General features: G+C 38.7%; 1 protein-coding gene across 4 annotated transcripts in view; it reads left to right on the plus strand.

The window, feature by feature from the left end:
• Positions 1-474: 474 nt before the first annotated feature.
• The window catches only part of HEPH (hephaestin), an 83,152-nt gene continuing 62,383 nt past the window's right edge, over positions 475-21,243 (plus strand). For 2 of the 4 annotated variants that reach the window (XM_008049320.2, XM_008049321.2), the window contains exons 1-7: positions 2,237-2,481; positions 8,839-9,018; positions 12,350-12,594; positions 13,516-13,728; positions 14,425-14,607; positions 17,523-17,777; positions 19,983-20,151. In XM_008049320.2, the coding sequence (XP_008047511.1) occupies positions 8,843-9,018; positions 12,350-12,594; positions 13,516-13,728; positions 14,425-14,607; positions 17,523-17,777; positions 19,983-20,151 (1,241 nt within the window). In that variant the 5' untranslated portion in view covers positions 2,237-2,481; positions 8,839-8,842. Of the gene's footprint in view, positions 799-2,236; positions 2,482-8,838; positions 9,019-12,349; positions 12,595-13,515; positions 13,729-14,424; positions 14,608-17,522; positions 17,778-19,982; positions 20,152-21,243 lie in introns of those variants that run through there. The other 2 variants (XM_008049319.1, XM_008049322.1) reach the window with 2 other exon arrangements.

Below are 21,243 nucleotides of genomic sequence, written 5' to 3' on the forward strand. Positions count from 1 at the left end.
TGTGAACTGCAATGCTGCAATGGCAGATTTGAGTAGCTGTGGAAGACAAACTGCATGTTCTGCAAATAAAATATTTACTAATAGCACTTTACAGAAAAAAGTTTACCAAGCCCTGGCCTGTAGTCATGAACTCTAAAATGTTTTTCCAATGCCCCCTAGGAGAAGACACCAGAAATGTACCCAAGATCTGTGGTAGAGGTGGCACTGTGATTACTCTCAGTGAAATTGGCAAATGAATAATACAAGTCAGGAAACCTGGCTTAGCTGACCTCCTGTGGTCTTCACTGTGTTGACTCAAGTGTGTCTATAATGACCTGCTTCTTGTTGTCTTTCATGAGTCAGAGAGGAGGCCTTATCCCTTCCCCTCCCTGCCATAAATGCCTTAGAGCCTGGACTTGGATCCCAGCTTAATGGGTTTGGACTCCACCTTTCCCGTCTAGCTTCAAGGTTCACATTTATGCCAGGCAGATAACGCTAGTGACTGCTGTGCCCTGACCAAGCTTCCTTTGATAAGTGAGCATTTCTGAGAGAGCTGAGGCTAGTGGTTCCTCCCTTCTTCCTACCGGTGCTTCCACTTGGTTTGACCTGGGCTGAAGTCTGAGGGGCAGCTCCTAAGTGTCTGAGTACCCTTAAGAACCTCTAGTGGTTTATGATCCAGACTTTGCCCCATCAGATCAGTCTTCTGAAAGATTTTTCCCCTGGACTCTGCTCCACATGCTTTAAATTCAGGAGAGGAAAATGTGTTGAGCCTGCCTGGAGGAAAGTATTTGCTGCTAACCAAGATCTCCTCATCACAAAGTAAGGATAACAGGTGGTAGAACCACCGTTATAGCCACCCCCTTCCTATACTTGGTTTAGTGGGTAGATACAGTTCTTTTCAAAGAGGTATGGCGTTTTCAGCTTTATCTCTGAAAATTACTCCTTATTCTTTCCTTATGTTATTTTTTGGTCTTTGAAACCTTTCTTTTGTATTCTTAGTATTAGTACCTATATTGAATTTTCTTTATGGAATTCTAGATGTGCAAATTTAGAGTTTAAAGAGCCCATATCTAGTTCAAAACCTTTGTTGTAGAAATGGAAAGAGGCCCAGAAAAGAGAAGGATCCAGGCCAAAGAACCTAGGTCACTTGTCTCAAGCCAGTGATTTTTCACTGCTTGCTTTTTTCATCAAGAACAGAGATGGCCTTTGGCTTTAAACAAACCTAGACTCCACTTTCACTCTGAATTTTTAGGAATCATTTTACATTTTAAAAAAAGTGTTTCAAATTTTTCTGGGTCTTTTAAGTTTTTAGATTGTTGCTGTTGTCCTGTGTTATATTTAGACTATGATCTATTGATGACCATTTTCTCAAATGGAAATAGTTAATATAGTCCTGGAGTTTCCCTCTAGGATCTGCTAGAAATGACAAAGGCAGAGTTAATGCATATAAATAATCTAGTAGTGATTGGTGGACAGTAGGTACTCAGTGATTGTGAAGTCCCTTCCCCATCTCCAAATAACTTCCTGTGCTTATTTATTAGTATACTCTACTAAATTTATTGACATTTTATCATTTATACATTCACATAATGTGTGTGTGTGCACATGTAAACATGACTCTCATTATTTACTATATATTTACTTATTTATGCAAACACAGTGTGGTAGTTTCATGGCTAATAGTCTAGATAGACTCAGTACGATTCTGACATTTTTTACTTCTTAATTTTGTGACAAATTACCTCACTTCTCAAGGCCTAACTTTCCTCAGTTGTAAAATAGACAAAATTAGAGTACCCATCTGACAGGATAATTGTAAGACTTAAATAAGGGAATGCATGTAAAGTGGTTAACAAAAGACATGACATGTAGGAAAAAAAAACCTCTTTGTTTTATTACCAGTTTTATTTTTATCTGTTACCAAGCAGTCATGATCTCAGAGTAACACGTAGAGTTGATAATTGATAATTGTGCTTCAGGCCAAGAAGGTAAAGAGCTGGTGGGGATAAAGAATCTTTACTCTTCTAGTAATCCTTGTAAAAGGCCCCATTACTTAAATGGGGCTGTTGGAATCCTCTTGTGAGCTTTGACTGGTCACACTGACAAGGCATTCTCCTCCCTGTCTCAGCAAAGATCAACTAGCTAGCTGCGATAACAGAAATGCAAACCACCCCCTTGTAATTCCTCCTGAGATCCTAACCAGGATTTGGAAAATACCCGGATATGGTCAAAGAACCATCCCGGGTTTTGTGCCAAACCAGGCCCGGAAGGAACAAGACATTCCGGGTAGTTTTGTTTCTGGAAAGGAGGGCACCCAGTACTGCCCCCTCCCCTATTCGCCCACTGCAACCCTCGCCAAATTGGAGTCCTGGACTTAATTTATGAGAAAGGCCCTGTAACCCAGGATACTGACCCAGCAGGGCTGGCAGGTTCAGGCTGGAGTCTGCAGTTCAGCATCAATGAGTCGCTGACATGAGCATGAAAAGGTTTTCTCTAGCAAAGGTAAGATTTATTTTCTCTCTTTTTAAATCCTACCTCACCTGCCTTCCCCTGCAAACACCTTTATTCATCAGGGTGTAGAAGAGTTCTGGGCCACTGGGAGAGAAAGTCAGTAGCCAAAAAGTTGGAGGCAGTTTGGCCGGGTGTGCAGGGAAGTTAAAGGAGACAATAGGCTCCTTTTTTTCCCTCTCACCAAAATGGTTAGGACCACTCTGTCTTGACTGTTTTCAGATTCAATCCTGGAGTCATAAAGAAAAGTTTATTTTCCTATCAAAACAGCTTATTAATCTTCTGTCTCACAGGTTGAGGAGTTTACTGAGGTGATGGATTTGCGAACTATATAAATGGGAGTCTCAAACACATTTAAACAACTATGTGTGGTTTCATACTTTGAGAACAGATTGGCATAGAATAAGCCAGTAAATAAGAGTTGAATTAAGCTAAAAATCTGAATTATTTTTCAATCTTAGTGTCTATATAGCAGAAATTTTTTATGAAGCATGGATTCAAAATCTGGCTTTTCCAGTAACTGGCTGCCTAACTTTGAACAAAATCTCTGTACCTCTCTAGTCTCAGTTTTTTATATATCACATCAGAATGGCTGAAAAAGATGGTTTCTAAAGGTTTTATGAATGTATGAATCTATACTGCATTTTCATTACTGAGCATCTATTATATGCCAAACAAGCCATTTTCTAGGAACTGAAACATCTATTATATTGTCTGAGCCTCAAAATGATCCTGTTAGATAAATATCACCCCCATTTTTTGGATAAGAAAGCTGAGACTCAGGTGAAAATGATTTATTGAAAGTTCACATAGCTATTACAGGCAAAAGATGGAATTTGAATCAAGGTCTTTAACTTCAAACCAGTAGGTTAAGAAAGCAGAGGACCAAAAGGTGAATCTTGGTGGAGGGTTCTATTAGGAAGGCTAATTGAAAGATTAGAGACAAGGTCCCAAGAGCAATTCAATATTCCTTTTTCCAGTTTAGTAATCCTTTGTCTAGGATGAGCCTTTTCAGCCCAGTGTAGCCTAACTCAGAAAAGGAAATGAAGGCAGAGGAAAGAGCATTGCATATTAAAGAATAACTTGCAAATTCTAGGAAAAATAGAAATGCAAATGAGGGGGACCAGGCCCAATTGAGGAAGGTGGAGTAAAGATAGAGGAAGCATGACTTATTCGTTGATCTTCTCTAGAGGTTGCCTCAGTCTCAATGTACAAAAACTAAACTATATCTAATTCAACGTAGACAAGAACTCTTTTCCTTCTTGTGTGTGCCTCTTCCTTTGCTTTTCTTTTTACTTTAAAAAAATGTTCCTTTTACTTTTTCCCAGGATTCTTGCTCATCTTACCCATTTTATTTTTCCTTTTACTTTTCCCTTCCTTTTCTCTCATCAGTCTGGCCACTATCTGGGGTTCAGCTGGAAAAAAAGTCCTTGCCCAAGTGAAAAGTTTACACACCTTTTATCTCATTTGATGTTCATGACAAATTAATGAGGGACCCAAAGAAGAGATGATTCCTATTTAAGAGATAAGAAAACTGAGACTCAGGAAATTAGATGACTTGCTCAAGGTCATATAACCAATAAATGATGAATCTAGAACTATAACCTATTTTTTCTGGTGCTGTAGCTCTTTCCACTTTACAATAAAACATCCAAGTGGTTATAAAGTAATTTTATGGGTTTTTTCTTCTCTTCTTATAGTATATGGTAAAACAAAATTAAGCAACAACAATAACAAATAACAATGATAAATTAATCTTTGAAGAGGAAAGATGTCAGCAATTAGAAGGAAGGAAAACTGATGTTCATCAGGTGACTACTAAATCCCAGATGCTATATAAAGCATCTCATTTAAACACAATGTAAAATAATACTTATCCTAAATTATTATGACTTAAAAGTTCTGGTTCTTTACATTATATCATGTTGCTACCAAGAAGATGATAATTTCAGCCTGGGCCGTGTCAATTGTCATTCCATGTACATATGCCTGTATGTTTATTATGTGTCATTGTGCATAGGAATTTATGATAGTGTACATGTTTGTGGCTATTCATAAAATAGAAAATTTTTATGACACTGGAGAGTTTAATTTCTAAACTATTTCCTCATTTGTAATAACAACATTTTTTATCACTTGTGCACATAAGCACTTATTTGTGTTTTATGCACATATAGATCTTAATTCATTTAACTATCACAGCAACTCTATGGGGTAGCTAATAGTATTAATAGTATTAAAGATGAAGTCACTGCAGCTAGAGAAACTAAGACATTTCCCAAGTCACACAGCTAAGAAAAGTACAGCCAGGATTCATTTAGGTAGCCAGATTCCAAAGCCTGTGCCCTGGATGCAAAATGGAGAAAAAAATGTATGTCTCTCAAGATCGTGAGAATTAAATAAGATGGCAGATATGGAAAACACATTGTAAAATGGAAATTGCTAAGGAAATATTATGTAGCATTTTTTTCCCCCAGCCTCGGATGTCTAATCCCTTTAGGCCATTAGTCATCACCTTTAAATGCTTGCTCACTGTATGCTGAAGGTCTGTACTAGTCTCTACCAGGAACATTTCCAAGTTTATCTTGTGCTTCTCCAATTGTGTAGCAATTACATGGGACAGTTTTCTGTCTAGGTATTTGAGTGCAAGGCACAACTGCCTTGCTGACACCTCTCTGAGAGGGAAGCTTGAAGGAGGTTTATGTTACATTCAGACTTGCAATGAATCAAGGGCATTTCCTCTTTGGTGAAGGAGAAGGCATGGGTATTTGTGTGACAGTATATAGTACTCTATGTAGGTACATGTGCCTATACTTGTGTTTCATCAGTGAATGTGAGTATTGGCAGCATGTGAGAGCTGGAAGGACTCTTTCAGGGCTCTTTATTTATCATATTTTTGTAGTTCTGCACTTGTGTGTTTCATTATTATACTTCTGTGCTCCCCCCCAAAAGGTAAGAACTATATAGTCCAGCTCTATATAGTTTATTACTTTAGAGATGGGGAAACTAAGGTGAAGAAACTTGCCTAAAGTCACTCTAAACTAGTGGTAGAACTTGAATTAGAGCCAACTGGTAGGAAAATGTATGTATGCTTGTGTTTCTTTATGTCACTTTAGCAGTAGCTGTTATGGCATATCTTTGGATCCCCATCACTATATCTGATAACAGATACACAGAGACTTATAAGACATGACATCCATTCTCAAGGGGTCTATAGTTGAACCTAGGAAATAAAGACAGTTCATGAAGCAGCTCAAGAGGCAGAAAGGTAACAGTAATACAAAGTCTGATAATATAATTGGGTGCTATAGAGGGTAAGTAGTCCTTCAGAGAACAGTGACATGGAGAGACTAGACGTAACCTTCTGGAGTAGTTGGTATTTGAGTTATCCCTTGAAGTAGAAATATAGAAAAGTATGGTGTATGGAAGACTGTAAGGATAAATTAACAAACTAATCAGAAAGAAGATGGAAGAGGAAGGAAATCAGCAGTTACTACTATCTGCTATGTTCCAAATACGAATTATACTGAGACATTTTTATGTAAGCTTTCTGATTTATTTCTCCAAGGCTGATATTATTATACCTACCTAACAGATAAGAACGCAGGTTCAGAGTGATTGAGTAATACCCAAGGCTGTACAACTGGTCAGTGGGATAGCCAAGCTTTGGAAACAAGAACCCCCCAAATAGAATATCCTTTACATCAAGAACTTTCTGTCAAATGTTATATGGATACTGGAGATTAACAATTGGGTCACTGTTGTATATGAAGGAGTATGAGAGTTTGTAAGGAAGTGTATAGATCTGTTTCTTAATCAGGGTAAATATCAGGGCCTAGCCTGGGGAAATATCTAGGGATTTTCTATCCATATGTGAGTCTGTACATATTTTTTGATTAATAATACCTATTTCATGTGCTTAGGTTGAAGATTTAGTGAAATAACTTATATAAAACATTTATTTATTTATTAATTATTTTTTTGATTTCAAGTTGTGAGTGCAGTTTATATAAAACATTTAGCATGGTGCCTACTATATAGTAATCTCTCAGTGAAGTAGTAACTATTATCATCAACAATGATATTATTATCATTATTATGAATGCGATTAATTAGGTGTATCTCTGCCCATATGAGTATGTATGTGTGTGTATGAATATACATATATTCTAAAGTGACAATAACAACATATTATTTTCTTTTTCAGAATGTACAGTTTTCTTTCCGTAGGTATGGCTGATGCTATGGGCATATGCATGTTCTCTGTGTATATACATGTGTATATACATGTTTTTGTGAAAAGTAGTATAGTATGGTTGGTAGTTAAAATCATAGATGCTGGAGTCATACTTCATGGGCTTAAATACCAAGTCTATGTATTGTTAATTAGATGGCCTTGGGCAAATTACTTTATACTTGTGTTCTGTAGTTTCTCTTCTGTAATATGGAGATAATATTAGAATCTACTTCATAGGGTGGTTGTGAGGATTAAATGATTTAATCTATGCAAAACACTTAGAAGAGATGCACCATGCACTCACAATAAATATAAATTTATTATCATTATTTTTTTATTTTAAATATGTGGGATACAATTCAGGGTTAGGTATATAAGTTGTCATCGTACAGGTAAAGTTTGGGCCTCCCTTTGGTACCCACTTCACCTGGTTTGAGATCAGGTACCCCTATTGATGTTATGTGCCCCCATCCCCTGGCAGTGTCACATTACTGCCAAGCTCTTTCCTACAGTATTATGATAAATGTTCCATCATAAGCGAATGCTGAACCCTTATTATCATTATTTTGAAGGTAACTTAGGCTCTGTGTGACAAAGTGGTTTTGTGTGAAAATGAAAGTGTATGCATCTTTGCTTATAGGTGAAAATGAATGTGCCTGTATATGCAATACTGTGTGTGTGTTTGCACAATGTTGTTTGTGTTTTGGGGATTTAAGACCCTTAAAATGAAATTGTAGCTGTGTGTATGACTGAATGCTTTATCCCAGCCTGAGAAGTCTAACTTTCTGGCTTATATACCAAAATGAGAGACTAGAGCCTTGGGTCTGATTTTGTGTATAGTCTTGGGAACCAGCAGAGACAGATCATTTCTTCTGGGAAATTAAAAATATTTTCCTCATCTGTTTTTCTTTGAGTTGAAGTCTCACCCAGGCTGGAGTGCAGTGGCATGCTCATGGCCACCACAGCCTCAACTTACTGGGCTCAGGCAGTCCTTCCGCCTCAGCCTTCCAAGCAGCTGGAATTACAGGCACACACTACCACGCCCAGCTAATTTATTTGATTTATAGTAGAGACGAGGTCTTGCCAAGTTGCCCAGGCGAGACCTTGAGCAGGTAATCTTGCCTTGGCCTCCAAAAGTGCTAGGATTACAGGCTTGAGCCACTGTGCCCAGCCTCATATTTGTTTTTATTTCATTTTTTACTTTTGAAGTATAACATACACAGAACAGTGCCCAAATACTAAGTTTATAACTCAATGTATTTTCAGAAACTGAACACGTTTATACAACCAGCAAGTAGATCAAGAAATGGCACGTTACCTAGAAACCTTCCTCCGCTTTCCTGTCTAGTCATTGAGCCCTGCCTCAAACTGCCCTTGCTTCTAACCACATGGATTACTTTGGCCTCATTTTGTACTTTAAATAAATGATATCAGACACTTTGTTTTTTCCTGCAACATTATATTTATGAGAGTCATTCATGTTTTTGTATATAGTTATAGTTTGTTTATTATTGTTGCTATATACAATTCCATTGTATGAATAAAATGCAATTTATTCATTTATTTTAGTGTTCACAGACATTTTTGCTGTTTCCGTTTTGGGTTTATTAATATTGTAATAAACGCCTTTTGGTTTATTCTCATTTGGTTTTAAACACAATTTATAGAGTATGTGAATGGCAACAGTGAGTTTCCCCGTTTTTGCCTGTGGAAAAACAGAGGCAAAGGGAGCATTAGTGACTTGATTTAGGCATTAAGTGAGTCAGTGGCCCAATCAGACTTCTAGTGCCTGATTTTCTGATTCCTGGGCAAAAGCACAGCCTTCCTTCTACAGTGCCGAAGTAATTGGATCCACACTTCTCTTCTGAAGAAAGTGATATGTGATTAGCAGCACAGGTGACTTTTTAACTTTGCCCTCTAAAGTCTGATGGGTAAAGATCAATGAACATTTCATGAACTGAAAAAAACCAGGTAAGCTAAAGAAATTGGGCAAATTGGGTTTTGCTTTCTCAGTCACTTGATCTGGCTCTTGTCTTTTCAGTTTTCCACACATATGCAAAGCCCCTTTGTTTTCTTTCTTCCACACCTGCAGCTTTCATTTGCCTGTTTCCCAGATTAATGTGGGCTATGAAGCCAGGTCACCTCCTTTGGGCTTTGCTGTTCATGCAATCATTGTGGCCCCAACTGACTGATGGGATCACTCGAGTCTACTACCTGGGTATCCGGGATGTGCAGTGGAACTATGCTCCCAAGGGAAGAAATGTCATAACGAACCAGCCTCTGGAAAGTGACATGTAAGTTTAATGTCTTGTGGTATTAGAGTGGGATTTTGGGAGGTACTCTTGAGGTCAGGAGGTAGCCTCTTAAAAGCCCTCTCCCAGGATGAGGTAGCAACCAGCTCCTGATCTCTCTGGGCTGTACACACCCAGTGGCATGCTTTCTGGGAAGAGGGCAAGTTGACTTAGGAGTTAGCATCCCATCTGGTGTTGGCTTTCTCACACTGAGGTGCCTTAGCATTTTTAGGATCTCAAAGACAATTATATATTTCCTTGATTCTAAGGTAATATCCACAATGCTGATTTAATATCTGCTTAGCTTAAAAAACACACAAAATATGTACAATGCTTATAAAATATGTAGGGTAAAACTTTGCTTCTATAGTTTGGGGGAACTACTGTATACTGATTTCAGATATGTGAAAAAGTGTAAAAAAAGAAAGTAAGCTTTAGAATCAAGGAAATAATCATGCTAGAAATTTACGTACTTGGTCTCAATTCCCACAGAAACTCTAGGAGGTGTATATCAATATCTTTATTTTATAGGTGAGAAAAGGGGAAGAGACAAGGGGAAGGGTTTTTTCTGCAAGAGGCTCAGGGAAGTCTAGTGACTTGTCCCAAGTTGCATAGCTAGTAAATGGAAGAGCAAGCATTTGAACCTGGGTATTAGGGATGCAAAGCTGTTACTTTTTTCACCACATGGCCTCTCATGGATTTCACAGAATTAACCTTTCTTGATTTTAGAAACTTGCAGATGTTCCATGAATATATGTTGAAAAAAGTGAATGATATATGTTAGGTCACATTCCCAGTAGGGGCTCCAGAATGTAAGGTCAGATCCGCTGGAGGTGTGGGGTGTCTGGTGCGCTATCCAGTGCTGTGAGAAAGATGCAAAGAAGTACACAGAAGTTAGATTAGAAAACATAGTTTATTCAGAAAGTAAATTAGAGAGAAAGAAAGAGGAGATTTACCTCCCTAAGGTAGGGAATGGGACCAAAGCTTAAGAAAACATGGCCAGGCCATAGCTCAAAGATCACATGGCTACACCATAGCTTAGCAAGGTAAATGGTGGCTGGATCCTCGTGGTTGAGTCCTTTTAATTCTTCCCTTTGATGGGGGAAGGTCATTAAGGTGAGTTGGTGGTGTGGTCTGCTTCACGTCATCTTGAAGGGGCAGGTAATTACAGGTACTGGCAGATGGGTGGGTTAGTCACATGATTGCTGCCATGTTGGCATGGCGGTGGGCTAGATGGGAGGAGACAAGGGGAGGGTTTTTTCTGCAAGAAACCTGTTAGACGTTTCCAATCCACAAGCTCCTTAACAAAAAGATGGTCTTTTTCTATGGCTTCGACCAGCTAAGGGGTGATCTTTGACCTTTCACCTTTGACAAGAAACCTGAAAGTGTCTTAGAGATAATTATGCTAAACCATGAAGTGAAAGGTTGGGCTGTCCTTGTCTTGCATCTGATGGAGATTTGCCAAGGGGATGGGGTAGGCTGCCAGCTTGGCCTGCAGTAAAATGTCTGAACGCTTCCTAAAACCTGCCTATTGGAAATTTATTGATCTATGTCTAACCTGTGCTAGATTCAAAGCATGTCAGTCTAAGCAAAAATGGTTATGCTGAAGCAAAATGTGAAGTAAGTTTATTCTAAGTTTCTCAGGGTCCCTCCTTTCAATGTATTAAATATAATATTGTGTTGCCTTGACTCATTTTGTCTCTCCAAAACCTTAGAGTTTTCCAAAGTTTACTGTAACATCTCTGAGTTTTCTAATAATTACAGTCAGAACAGCAGCTCTGTCTTTTTTGACCCAAATCGTCCATCTAGTTTTAGAGCCACAGAGTCCCTGTATTAAAATAGTTCTTGATAAAATCACATCCTTAGCATCAACATGAATGGAGTTGGAGGCCATTATCCGAAGTAAACTAACTGAAAAACAAAAAATCAAACATCAGATGTTCTCATTTATATGTAGAGTTAAAAACTATTGGTTCTCGTGGACATATAGATGTAAATAATAGACACTAAGTACACCAAAAGACCAGGAGGGGGTGCGAGGGTTCAAAAACTACCTATCATGTATAATGTTCACAATTTAGGGACCAGTAGTTCAATCTCTATCAGTATGCAATATACCCATTATCAAACATGCACTTGTACCCCCAATCTAAAATTTTTAAAAAATTGTTCATGAGCGAATAACTTCATTATTCCCTATCCCTAATAGTTATAGTTGACATTTATTGAGCTTTTACTATTTGCCAGGCACTTTCCTAAGCTCTTTATGTATTTTAATTCTTTTAGTCACCAATAACAACTGTCTGAGTTAGGAATTGTGACTATCTCCATTTTACAGATGGATAAACTGCACAGAAATGTTAAGTAACAAGTTCAACATCTCACAAATCTGGAAGTAGCAGAGTCAGCATTTAATCCAAGTGGACTGGCTCCAGAGCTTGTGGCCATAACCACTAAGCTCTAAGGCCTTCCAAATGTATCAGGATAATGCTTAGTGAGGCCATATTGACAGGGAGTTGATCACTTAAAGAATCAGTCCACAGTTGGTTGTCCACAGTTGGTTCCTATACAAGGGGGACCCCCCCAAAACCGGAATTATCTTTTTTTGAGGGTGGGCCTCTTGTAGTATAGGCTTTTCCTGCTAGGTAGGTGTTCTAGGAACCTAACAACATCAGTGTATCAGCTAGTATTGTTGTGAGATGCTGTGTTTGACTTCAGTGATTTTTTTTGCATATGTGGCAAACTGGTGACTGGACCTTCCACTATGTCAATGCACCTGTCCACATCCTGCTGAGTGAATGACCCCCATGCTCCACCCTCCCTATTTACCCAAACTTGTCCTGAGTGAGTTTCTCTTTTGTTTCCCTAATGAAAAAAGTCCTCAAAGGAAAATGTTTTGCTGATGTGGAAGAAATAAAAGGTATCAAATGCACTAAAAAGAATCAAAACTGATGAGATCAGAAACAGTTTTGAGCAGTAAAAAAAGCATCTTGATAGGTGTATTGCATCAAACTGAGAGTACTTTGAAGGTAACTGAAGTTTAAACATGTAAGAATAAACAAACAGTATTTTAATAAATAAATTCTGTTTTTTTAGGGGGGCGTTTATTGGGATGAGCTATGTGAAATCAAAGATCAGCAATTTCATATGTTTCAACTTACTACCTCCCACTTTCTAACGGTTAAACCTAAAACTTTCATGTTTTGATTAGCATAATCCCATTTCCTCTTGTTTTGTTCTAAACAAGGATGAATACTTTTTGGTCAACCTCCTCTAGAAAATAACTCCCCAAAGGCTTGAATATGGTGGCAAAATTGCGACTCTTCTTTCTCAGAGTGGCTTCCAGCTTCCTAAAGTCTGACAAGAACCGGATAGGAAGAATTTACAAGAAGACCATTTATAAAGAATATAAGGATGACTCATATGTGGATGAAGTGGCCCAGCCAGCCTGGTTGGGCTTTTTGGGGCCAGTCTTGCAGGCTGAGGTGGGAGATGTCATCCTTATCCACTTGAAGAATTTTGCCACTCGTCCCTATACCATTCATCCCCATGGCGTTTTCTATGAGAAAGACTCTGAAGGTAAACCATTCCCTTATTTTTTTTCCCATCCCCATCAGTTACACTTTTCTTTTAGTGTCATCTGAAGGAGAAAGGCTGCGAGTTAGGATTGTCTTCTCTACCATATTGATCTGTGATGGCAAAGACTCTCCTCAGAGTAAACATGGCTGGGTATTGGTATTAGCTCTGCTATTCATATACTGTGTGACTTGGGTAAGCCATTGTCTCTCTCTGGGCCTCAGATTCTTTACTAGGAATGTCAAGATACAACCTGTCTTTTACTACAAGGAGCGGCTTGAATGGAATTTCCATATAATGAGTATGCTTTGAAAAGATAAGGGAGTGCTGTGAATGTAAAAGATTGTTGTTTTAGTGTCACAGTCTTTAGAAAGGTTCATTATTTTTTTTCTTAAGAGGGAGTTCAGTTTATTTATCTTATTTGTTATTTATCTGTACCTCTCATTATCCCTGGCCCAATGCTCTATACAATTGATGCCACTAACTCCCTGCATGACCTTGGACAAGTTACTTTTCCTCAGTTTTCTCTTCCACACAATGAGGAAGTGGACCAACTGATCATTAAGTTGACTGTAGACTGAAATGGAAGTGATTCTTTCTTTTACCTTGCTTCCATGCCACTTACTTAGCACTAGGGAGCTACTAAATCAGGCCAAGTAGCACTTTCCCTAGCACAGCACTTTGCCAGTGGTTGCAACCATTCCACCCAATGTTAATCTGAGGAATGGGGTTTGTTTGGCTACATGTTACCTAAATTTGTGCTCTCCTTTGGTTGTGAGGAACACTGTGCTGGACCTTAAACCTCTATATTTTATAGACTGTGCCTAGATGTCTCATATATGTCAATCCATTCTTGGCTTCTATATCTGCCCATGGTCTGTCTCACTAACTCTGGGACTGGACATGCGTAATTTCATTTTCTAGGCTCCCTATACCCAGATGGCACCTCTGGAAGGCTGAAAGCTGATGACTCTGTTCTCCCAGGGAGCAGCCATATCTACAACTGGACCATTCCAGAAGGCCATGCACCCACCAATGCTGACCCAGCATGCCTCACCTGGATCTACCATTCTCATGTAGATGCTCCTCGAGACATTGCTACTGGCCTCATAGGGCCCCTCATCACCTGTAAAAGAGGTACAGGCCCCAAAGATGAGCTTTAATATGCAGTTTGGGATATCCAGGGAAAACAGTGATATGGTTGCATCACTTATCAGCCCAATAAATGTTAATTTAGCACCCTTGTTTATTAGCAGGAGTAAACCCTGCCAAACTCACTTTCCACCAATTTTTCTATTACATTACTTTTTTAAAAAGCAAAAAACTCAAACCAAACATCTCTTCTACTTTCTTGTTTTTTTTTTCTTCACTTTTAAAACTCAAATTAGTCATGATGGGAATCAAATTACATTGAAGTAAGGTGTGGCAAGAGTGTAGGTATGGACAACAATGAAAGTACGGCCATCAAGATTTGGAGAAGACCAAGGAATTGGTTGAGAATAGGATATACTCAATAAATAGTCTGGTCTAAAGACCAGGGAGTTGCAGGAATGTGGTCAGCTTTAGACTCTGGGTGGAAGACACAGGCAGTATTGGAGGGGGGGAATTATTCTAAATCCTGTGTGTCCCACCTTCAAGTCCTAGGTTTAACTGGTGGTTTTATCTGGGATGTTTGGAAATTGAAATTAACATTAAAAGATTATAACTGCTTTTCTGGTGCTGACAGATTCTTGAGGCCCCCTCTTTTCCTATTCCTTTCTTATTAGTACCCCTTTCAGCTTATTGTTGCTAAGGGAAGGAACTTCTCAAGGACACTTTTCTTACTTGCCCTAGGAGCCCTGGATAGGAAATCCCCTCCTCGGCGACAAGATGTGGACCATGATTTCTTCCTGCTCTTCAGTGTGGTAGATGAGAACCTAAGCTGGCATCTTGATGAGAACATTGCCACTTACTGCTCAGATCCTGCCTCAGTGGACAAAGAAGATGAAGCCTTTCAGGAGAGCAACAGGATGCATGGTGAGCTGAAACACTGATGGAGGGGTTTCAATGGGCCTAATATTTGGTGGGTACTTTCACATGTCTCATCCTTTTTAATCCTCACAAGGACTAGGAGTAGTAAATGGCTTTTCTCTATTTTACCTGTGAGGACACTGAGGCTCCTAAGATTATGTAGCAGGTAAATGGCAACGCTAATATTCCAGCCCTGATCTGACTACATTAGGCTACCGTGCCTCATAATGTGGAATAGCACATAGGCTAATGACTCCAAAGTTACATACTACATGCTTAGCTGCTTTGATGAGGGTTGCCTACTGACATAATTAACGTTGCTTTGTTTTAAAAAGGATGTAAGCTAGAATAATTGTTTACTTTGTGTAGAAAAATGGTTACTTTCAAACTACTTCTCATATAGCCCCCATCCTACTCTAGGATTATGTCTATAAGTGAATTGACCATATTAATTAAATTAAAAACAAACTACAGGCGAAACTGGAGGCATAAATGGATAGCTGATTTTATAAATAGAAACAAGTTGATTTTGTTTTTACTATTTAAGGATGCGGTTTACCTACCTTTGGTGACAAGGGTGGGTTCAAAGCCAGGCAGTCCCAAGGCTAGGTGAAAACTCAGAGGGAAGATGTAAAGGATGGCTTGGACAATTCAAATTTCTCTTCAGTTTTATACCAATTGATTATAAAAGCCATATTAATTAGTCAGCTAATTTGACAATTGTGCTGTAGAAATTTAAGAATGAAACCAGAAAGAGTAGCCTGAAAAATAGCCCCATTCCTTAGACAGCTGCCTCAGATTGCTGGGTTAAAATACTGGCTTTAACCACTTAATAGCTCTATGGCCTTGAGAGAGAAATAACTTTACCTCTCTGAGCCTTGGTTTTCTCATTTTTTAAAACTTTGATGACGTTTGTTTATTATTTTTTTCTTTTTAAATTTATTTTACTATAAAGAAGTGAGGTACAAGTGAGGATTGACTACATAGGTAGGCTGCATGCAGTGAAGTTTGGGCTTCCAACTGGCCCTTCTTCCCCTAGTAGTAGACCTGGTACCCTTTGTGTTGTCACATGTCCCCTACCCTCCTCTCTCCTTCCCTCTCCTAGCAGTGCTCTGTGACTACCAATCTCTCTCTTGTGTTCATGTGATTATTGTTCAAGGTCCAATACCATGATAGAATGTGGTATTCAGTTATTTGTTTCTGTGATAGATCACATAGTATGACGGTTTCCAACTCCATCCAATTTGCTGTGAAGTCCATTATTTTGTTCTTCTTTATGGCTGCATAATACTCCATTGTGTATATGTACCACATTTTCTTTATCCAGTTCACTTTTGATGGGTAGTAGCATTTCATTCTTCTGCATGTGGCCAGCCAGTTTTCCCAGCACCATTTGCTAAATATGGTCTCTTTTCCTCAGTGATTTTTATCAGTGGATTTGTCAAAGATGAATTGGATGAGAGGCCATGTTTTTGCTTCTGGAGTCTGTCTGGTTCCTCCATTGGTCTATGTTTTTATTCTTGTACCAATACCAGGCTATTTTAGTTGCTGTAGCCTTGTAATGAAGTTTAAAGTCTGGAAGTGTGATACCTCACACTTTGTTCCTTTTGCTGAAGATTGTTTTGACTATTTGTGCTCTGTTCTGTTTCCATATGAATTCTATAAGACATACAAGAAAGAGCTGATACCAATCTTATCAAAAGTATTCTAGGCAATTGAGAAAGATGGAATTCTCCCCGAATCATTTTATGAAGCTTACATCACACTGATACCCAAACCTATCAAAAACACAATAAGGAAAGAAAATTATAGGCCAATCTCCTTGATGAACATAGACGCAAAATTCTTCAACAAGAGTCTAGAAAATAGAATCCAACAATACATCTCAAGGATCACCCACCATGACCAGGTGGGCTTCATTCCTGGTTCAACATTAGCAAGACCATAAATGTAATTCAGTACATTAACAGATGTAAAAACAAGAACCATATGATTATATCATTAGATGCAGAAAAAGCATTTGACAAAATCTAGCATCCCTTCTTGATAAAAACCTTTGAACACCTAAGCATAGAAAGAACATTCCTCAAAACAGTAGGAGCCATTTATGATAAACCCACAGCCAACATGTTGATCAATGGGAAGATATTGTAAATATTCCCCCTAAGAATGAGAACAAGACAAGTATGCCCATTCTCACCCCTCCTGTTCAGCATAGTGATGGAAGTCCTAGCCAAAACAATCAGACAAGAGAAGGAAATCAGGGGTATTCAAATAGGAAAAGAGGAATTAAATAATCCCTCTTTGCAGATGATACGATTCTATACCTTGAAAACCAAAGGGAGTCTACCAAGTTGCCTCCCTCTACTGATAAACGGTTATGGTAAGGTTTCAGAGGACAGAATCAATGTGCAAAAGACAGTTGCATTTCTGTACACCAGCAACAAGCAGGCAGAGAACCAAATATAAAACACAATCTCATTCACAATAGTCACAAAATAGACTCGGCATCCACCTAACCAGAGAAGTAAAAGACCTTTACAATGAGAACTACAAAAGATATCAAAGATGATGCAAACAAATGGAAAAACATTCCTTGCTCATGGATTGGAAGAATTGATATTGTCAAGATGTCCATCCCACCCAAGGCAATCTACAGATTGAATGCAATACCCATCAAATTATCAACATCCTTCTTCTCATACCTGGAAACAGCAATACAGAAATTCTCTCTCTTTTTTAAAAGTGAGACTAATAATATCTGCCTACTTCCCAGGGGTATTTGTGAGATTTAAATGAGATGAATGCACATGGTCAGCACGGTGTGATTTTTAGAACCTTGACTAAATGTCAGATGGTAAGTTTTTCCTATTGAGCTGTTGTTTCCTAATTCTTACATTTCTTTGGGTTTTCTTTTGCAGCAATCAATGGCTTTGTTTTTGGGAATTTACCAGAGCTAAACATGTGTGCACAGAAGCATGTGGCCTGGCACTTGTTTGGCATGGGCAATGAAGTGGATGTCCACACAGCTTTTTTCCATGGACAGATGTTGACCACCCGTGGGCACCGCACTGATGTGGCTAACATCTTTCCAGCCACTTTTGTGACTGCTGAGATGGTGCCCCAAAAACCTGGTACCTGGTTAATTAGTTGTCAAGTGAACAGTCACTTTCGAGGTGAGATCCAACATTTCTGACCCTTGGGTTATAGGAAGGAGGTGTTGATAATTGTTAACAAGTTACTGGGTGTTTGTTCTGGAGCCATGAGTTAGGTCTTCTGGGTGAGGCATCTTGGAATAAAGGATGAATAGACTAGGTTAGACTTGATGCTAGACTAGAAGTCAGAGAACTGAGGGTATTTTGTTTAGTTCTGCCATTAACTTGCTGGGTAACCTTGGTCACATCTCTCTGGGTTTAATCTTTTCCACCTTGGACATAATATAGCCTAGGCTTGGATAGGTAGACTTTTAGGCTGTTTTTTCCACTTAGAATTCAAAGTAATTAAGACCATGGAGTTATTTTCAACTGATTGAGCAGGGAATGAAGAAGATGTTAATTAAAGGAGAGTAAGGATTTGGCAAGAGATCATGGAATATCGTGGGTGATACTCTAGTTGGAACCCAACAGCAGTAGGAAGGAAAGTTTTATTTTCAGAGAGAGCAAAGTTAAAATAATTGCACTGTGGAGCAATGCATAGAGAAGCATCAGAGGGGAGGAGGAACATATAAGACAAAGGAAACAACACTAGATACATGATTAGAAAGTTTCAGTTGTTGTTTTTGCTTTGTGGAAAAACTCATTTTATGACTCTGGGCAAGTCCCTTCCCATTTGTAGGCCTCATTTGCCAAATCTGCAAAATGGGGAAATTGGTCATAGTCTCTGAAATTTTCTTCAGCTCTCACTTTCTAGAATTCTTTGATGTATTGGTCTTTCTAGAATTCTTTGATGTATTGTAAATTATGAGGGTGTCAGAAAAATGGTATGTGAGTATGTGAAAGTAGATTTGAGTAGGTAAGGCGTTATGCACTGGTGGGATAATGAGTCTTTGGTGTTAGGTTTGACCCAATAGGGGCCAGTTATATATGCTTCATTATCTAAGGTCTGTCCTTAGCCCCCAGTGCTTTCTATGTAAGGGAACATAAATATGGATTAGAGTTAAGGAAGCAGTGTGATGGTAGAACAAACAAGGATCTTAGAGCCAGATAAGCCTAGATTCAAAACCTGGCTCCATCCATTGTTTACTTACTTTTGATAAGTCACATCACTTTTCTGAGCCTTTGTTTCCTCATCTAAGATGACATCAGTGATACCTACCTCATAAAGCTGTAATGAAGTTTTAGAGAAATAATGTGATTTTGAATCTTAGAGACAAGGGAGATGATGTGTCCAAGATAGTGGATATAAGGGAAGAAAATTAGAACTTAAAATCTATAGTTAAAAGATGAGAGCTTAAATCCCAATTTCATCTCTGACTAGCTGTCCAACCTTGGGGAAGTTACTTAACCTTTATGATCCTTAGGTTTCTTCATTTGCAAAAGAAAATATTAAAAGTCAATTTCACATAATAGTTGTGAAGACTGACAGAGATAATATCTGTAAAGCACCTGGCACTGGGCCTAGAATATAATGCAGATTTAGCAAAAATGAATATATTTTTCTCTTTCTTCTTCATACTTCAGATTTCTAATTTACAAATTTTGAATCTCCCTGGGATGTCATGGGTCTCTAAAGAGATAATATAGCTAGTGACCTCCATAAATTGCTAAGTGAATAGAAGTTAGTATCATCCATTGCCATTTTGCTTCAATGTAGTATCTTCCATATTTGGAGACACTACTTACAATCTGCATTTTCCTGACAGTTCCAATTCTGAAGCTTCATCTCTATGGATAGAAGATGTTCCATTATTTTAGGAGCTTACTATTTTATTAATAATTTACTCCTATTTTTAATTTGACACTCTCACCAGTCCCATGAAGTGAATTTCCCTATTTTTCTCATTTTCAAAAAAGGGAAGCTCAGATTGAAGAAGTGACCTGTCCAAGGTCCTACAGATAATAATAAATCTTGGTCTTGAACTCAGGTCTCCTGACTTCAGTCTCTGTGATGATGCTACAGTGTCAATCTCTTGCAGAGGCAAAAATGAGGATCTGGTAAATGTGTCAGTGGTGGCGTGAGCAGGTAGAGGTACCTGAATTTCCATCTGGACTCTCGCTTTCCCAATCATGCTCTTTAAGCACAAGAGAAAGGGTCCTATTTGAGGGCAAGGGTAAAGAGACTAGTGGGGCATAGGAGAAGGAAACACTAGAAGAAGGAAGGTGAATCCTCTGAGTAGAAATCCTGTGGGCAGAATGGGGCCAATCATGATGTTCTTCCTTTAGATGGCATGCAGGCACTCTACAAGGTCAGGACTTGCTCCATGGCCCCTTCTGTGGAAAAGCTCACAGGCAAAGTTCGGCAGTACTTCATTGAGGCCCATGAGATTCAATGGGACTATGGCCCGATGGGACATGATGGGAGTACTGGGAAGAGTTTGAGAGAGCCAGGCAGGTAAGAAGCAATGGGTTCCTTCTCCCTACTCCTGGACCCAGCCAAAAACACCTAGTATCTTTCTCTCAGAAATTCCTCACTTCACTTGGTTGTCCAAATTATTATCTGACTGGGGTTATATGACACAATTGTTAGCCAAGTTCTTGTGGTCCCCTGAAGGTCTCGATGTTGAGAAGCAATGGGTTTTTTTGCAGGTTTATGTTATATCACAAGCAAAGAATCCATGGAGAGTTTGAAGTTGGTCTTGCTGTAATTCCTGGCAATGTTCTAAAAGAAAGCCCAGGCATGACCAGTTCCTGCATCAGTTGAAATGACCTTTTGCCAGCTTTTCTTCATTTTACTCATTTTTTTTTACCTCCTTGTTCCTTCCCTTCTTTTCCATAGTCTGAATGAGGAATTTGAGCTAGGCTATAAAAAGCACTCTGATAAATGTAGGGAGAATAAAAGCAATCTGCCTTGTGGCTATTCCATGCCCATCCTTTTGAAGGAATGTGTCCAAGTTCTCCTACCTTATCCATGCTGCAAATATGGGCAAGATAGACTGGGGGTGGGGTAGTGCCCTACTCAATTGATAGGTCTTAAGTTATACCAACTCACTGAGCACTGGTAATGTCAGGTCTTTCACAGAAAAGGAACTTGGTAGATGACTAGGAGAGGACTTAGGGGAAAAATCCTAGGGCGTCCATTATGTTTATTCTTTCATTAGGAAATAATGAAAATCTAGAAAAGTTGGTTCTTTAGTCTTACCATGGCATCTAGAGTCTCCAAATGAACTTGCTAACTTAGTGAGATTTCATTTTGAGAGAAAAGTTCATTAGTGCCTAAGGATGATAAAGGACAGATGTAGGCTGTATAACTCTGAAGGTCAGAACTGGTACCAGTGTCTGGAACTTACAAGCAAGAATATTCCAATTTACTATAAAAAAAACTCTAATACTTAAAACTATCCAACAATAAGAAGGAAATTAACTCCTCTGAAAATGAAGGGTTTTTTTTGTTGTTGTTTGTTTTATTTTTGTCTTTGGAAAGGCTGAAGCAGAATCTGTATATCACTTGCTAATGGTATTACCAGAGGAAATATCTTCACTGGTG

This window comes from Carlito syrichta, unplaced genomic scaffold (assembly GCF_000164805.1).
Source record: "Carlito syrichta isolate Samal-C Ts95f unplaced genomic scaffold, Tarsius_syrichta-2.0.1 Scaffold131954, whole genome shotgun sequence".
Lineage (NCBI taxonomy): Eukaryota > Metazoa > Chordata > Mammalia > Primates > Tarsiidae > Carlito > Carlito syrichta.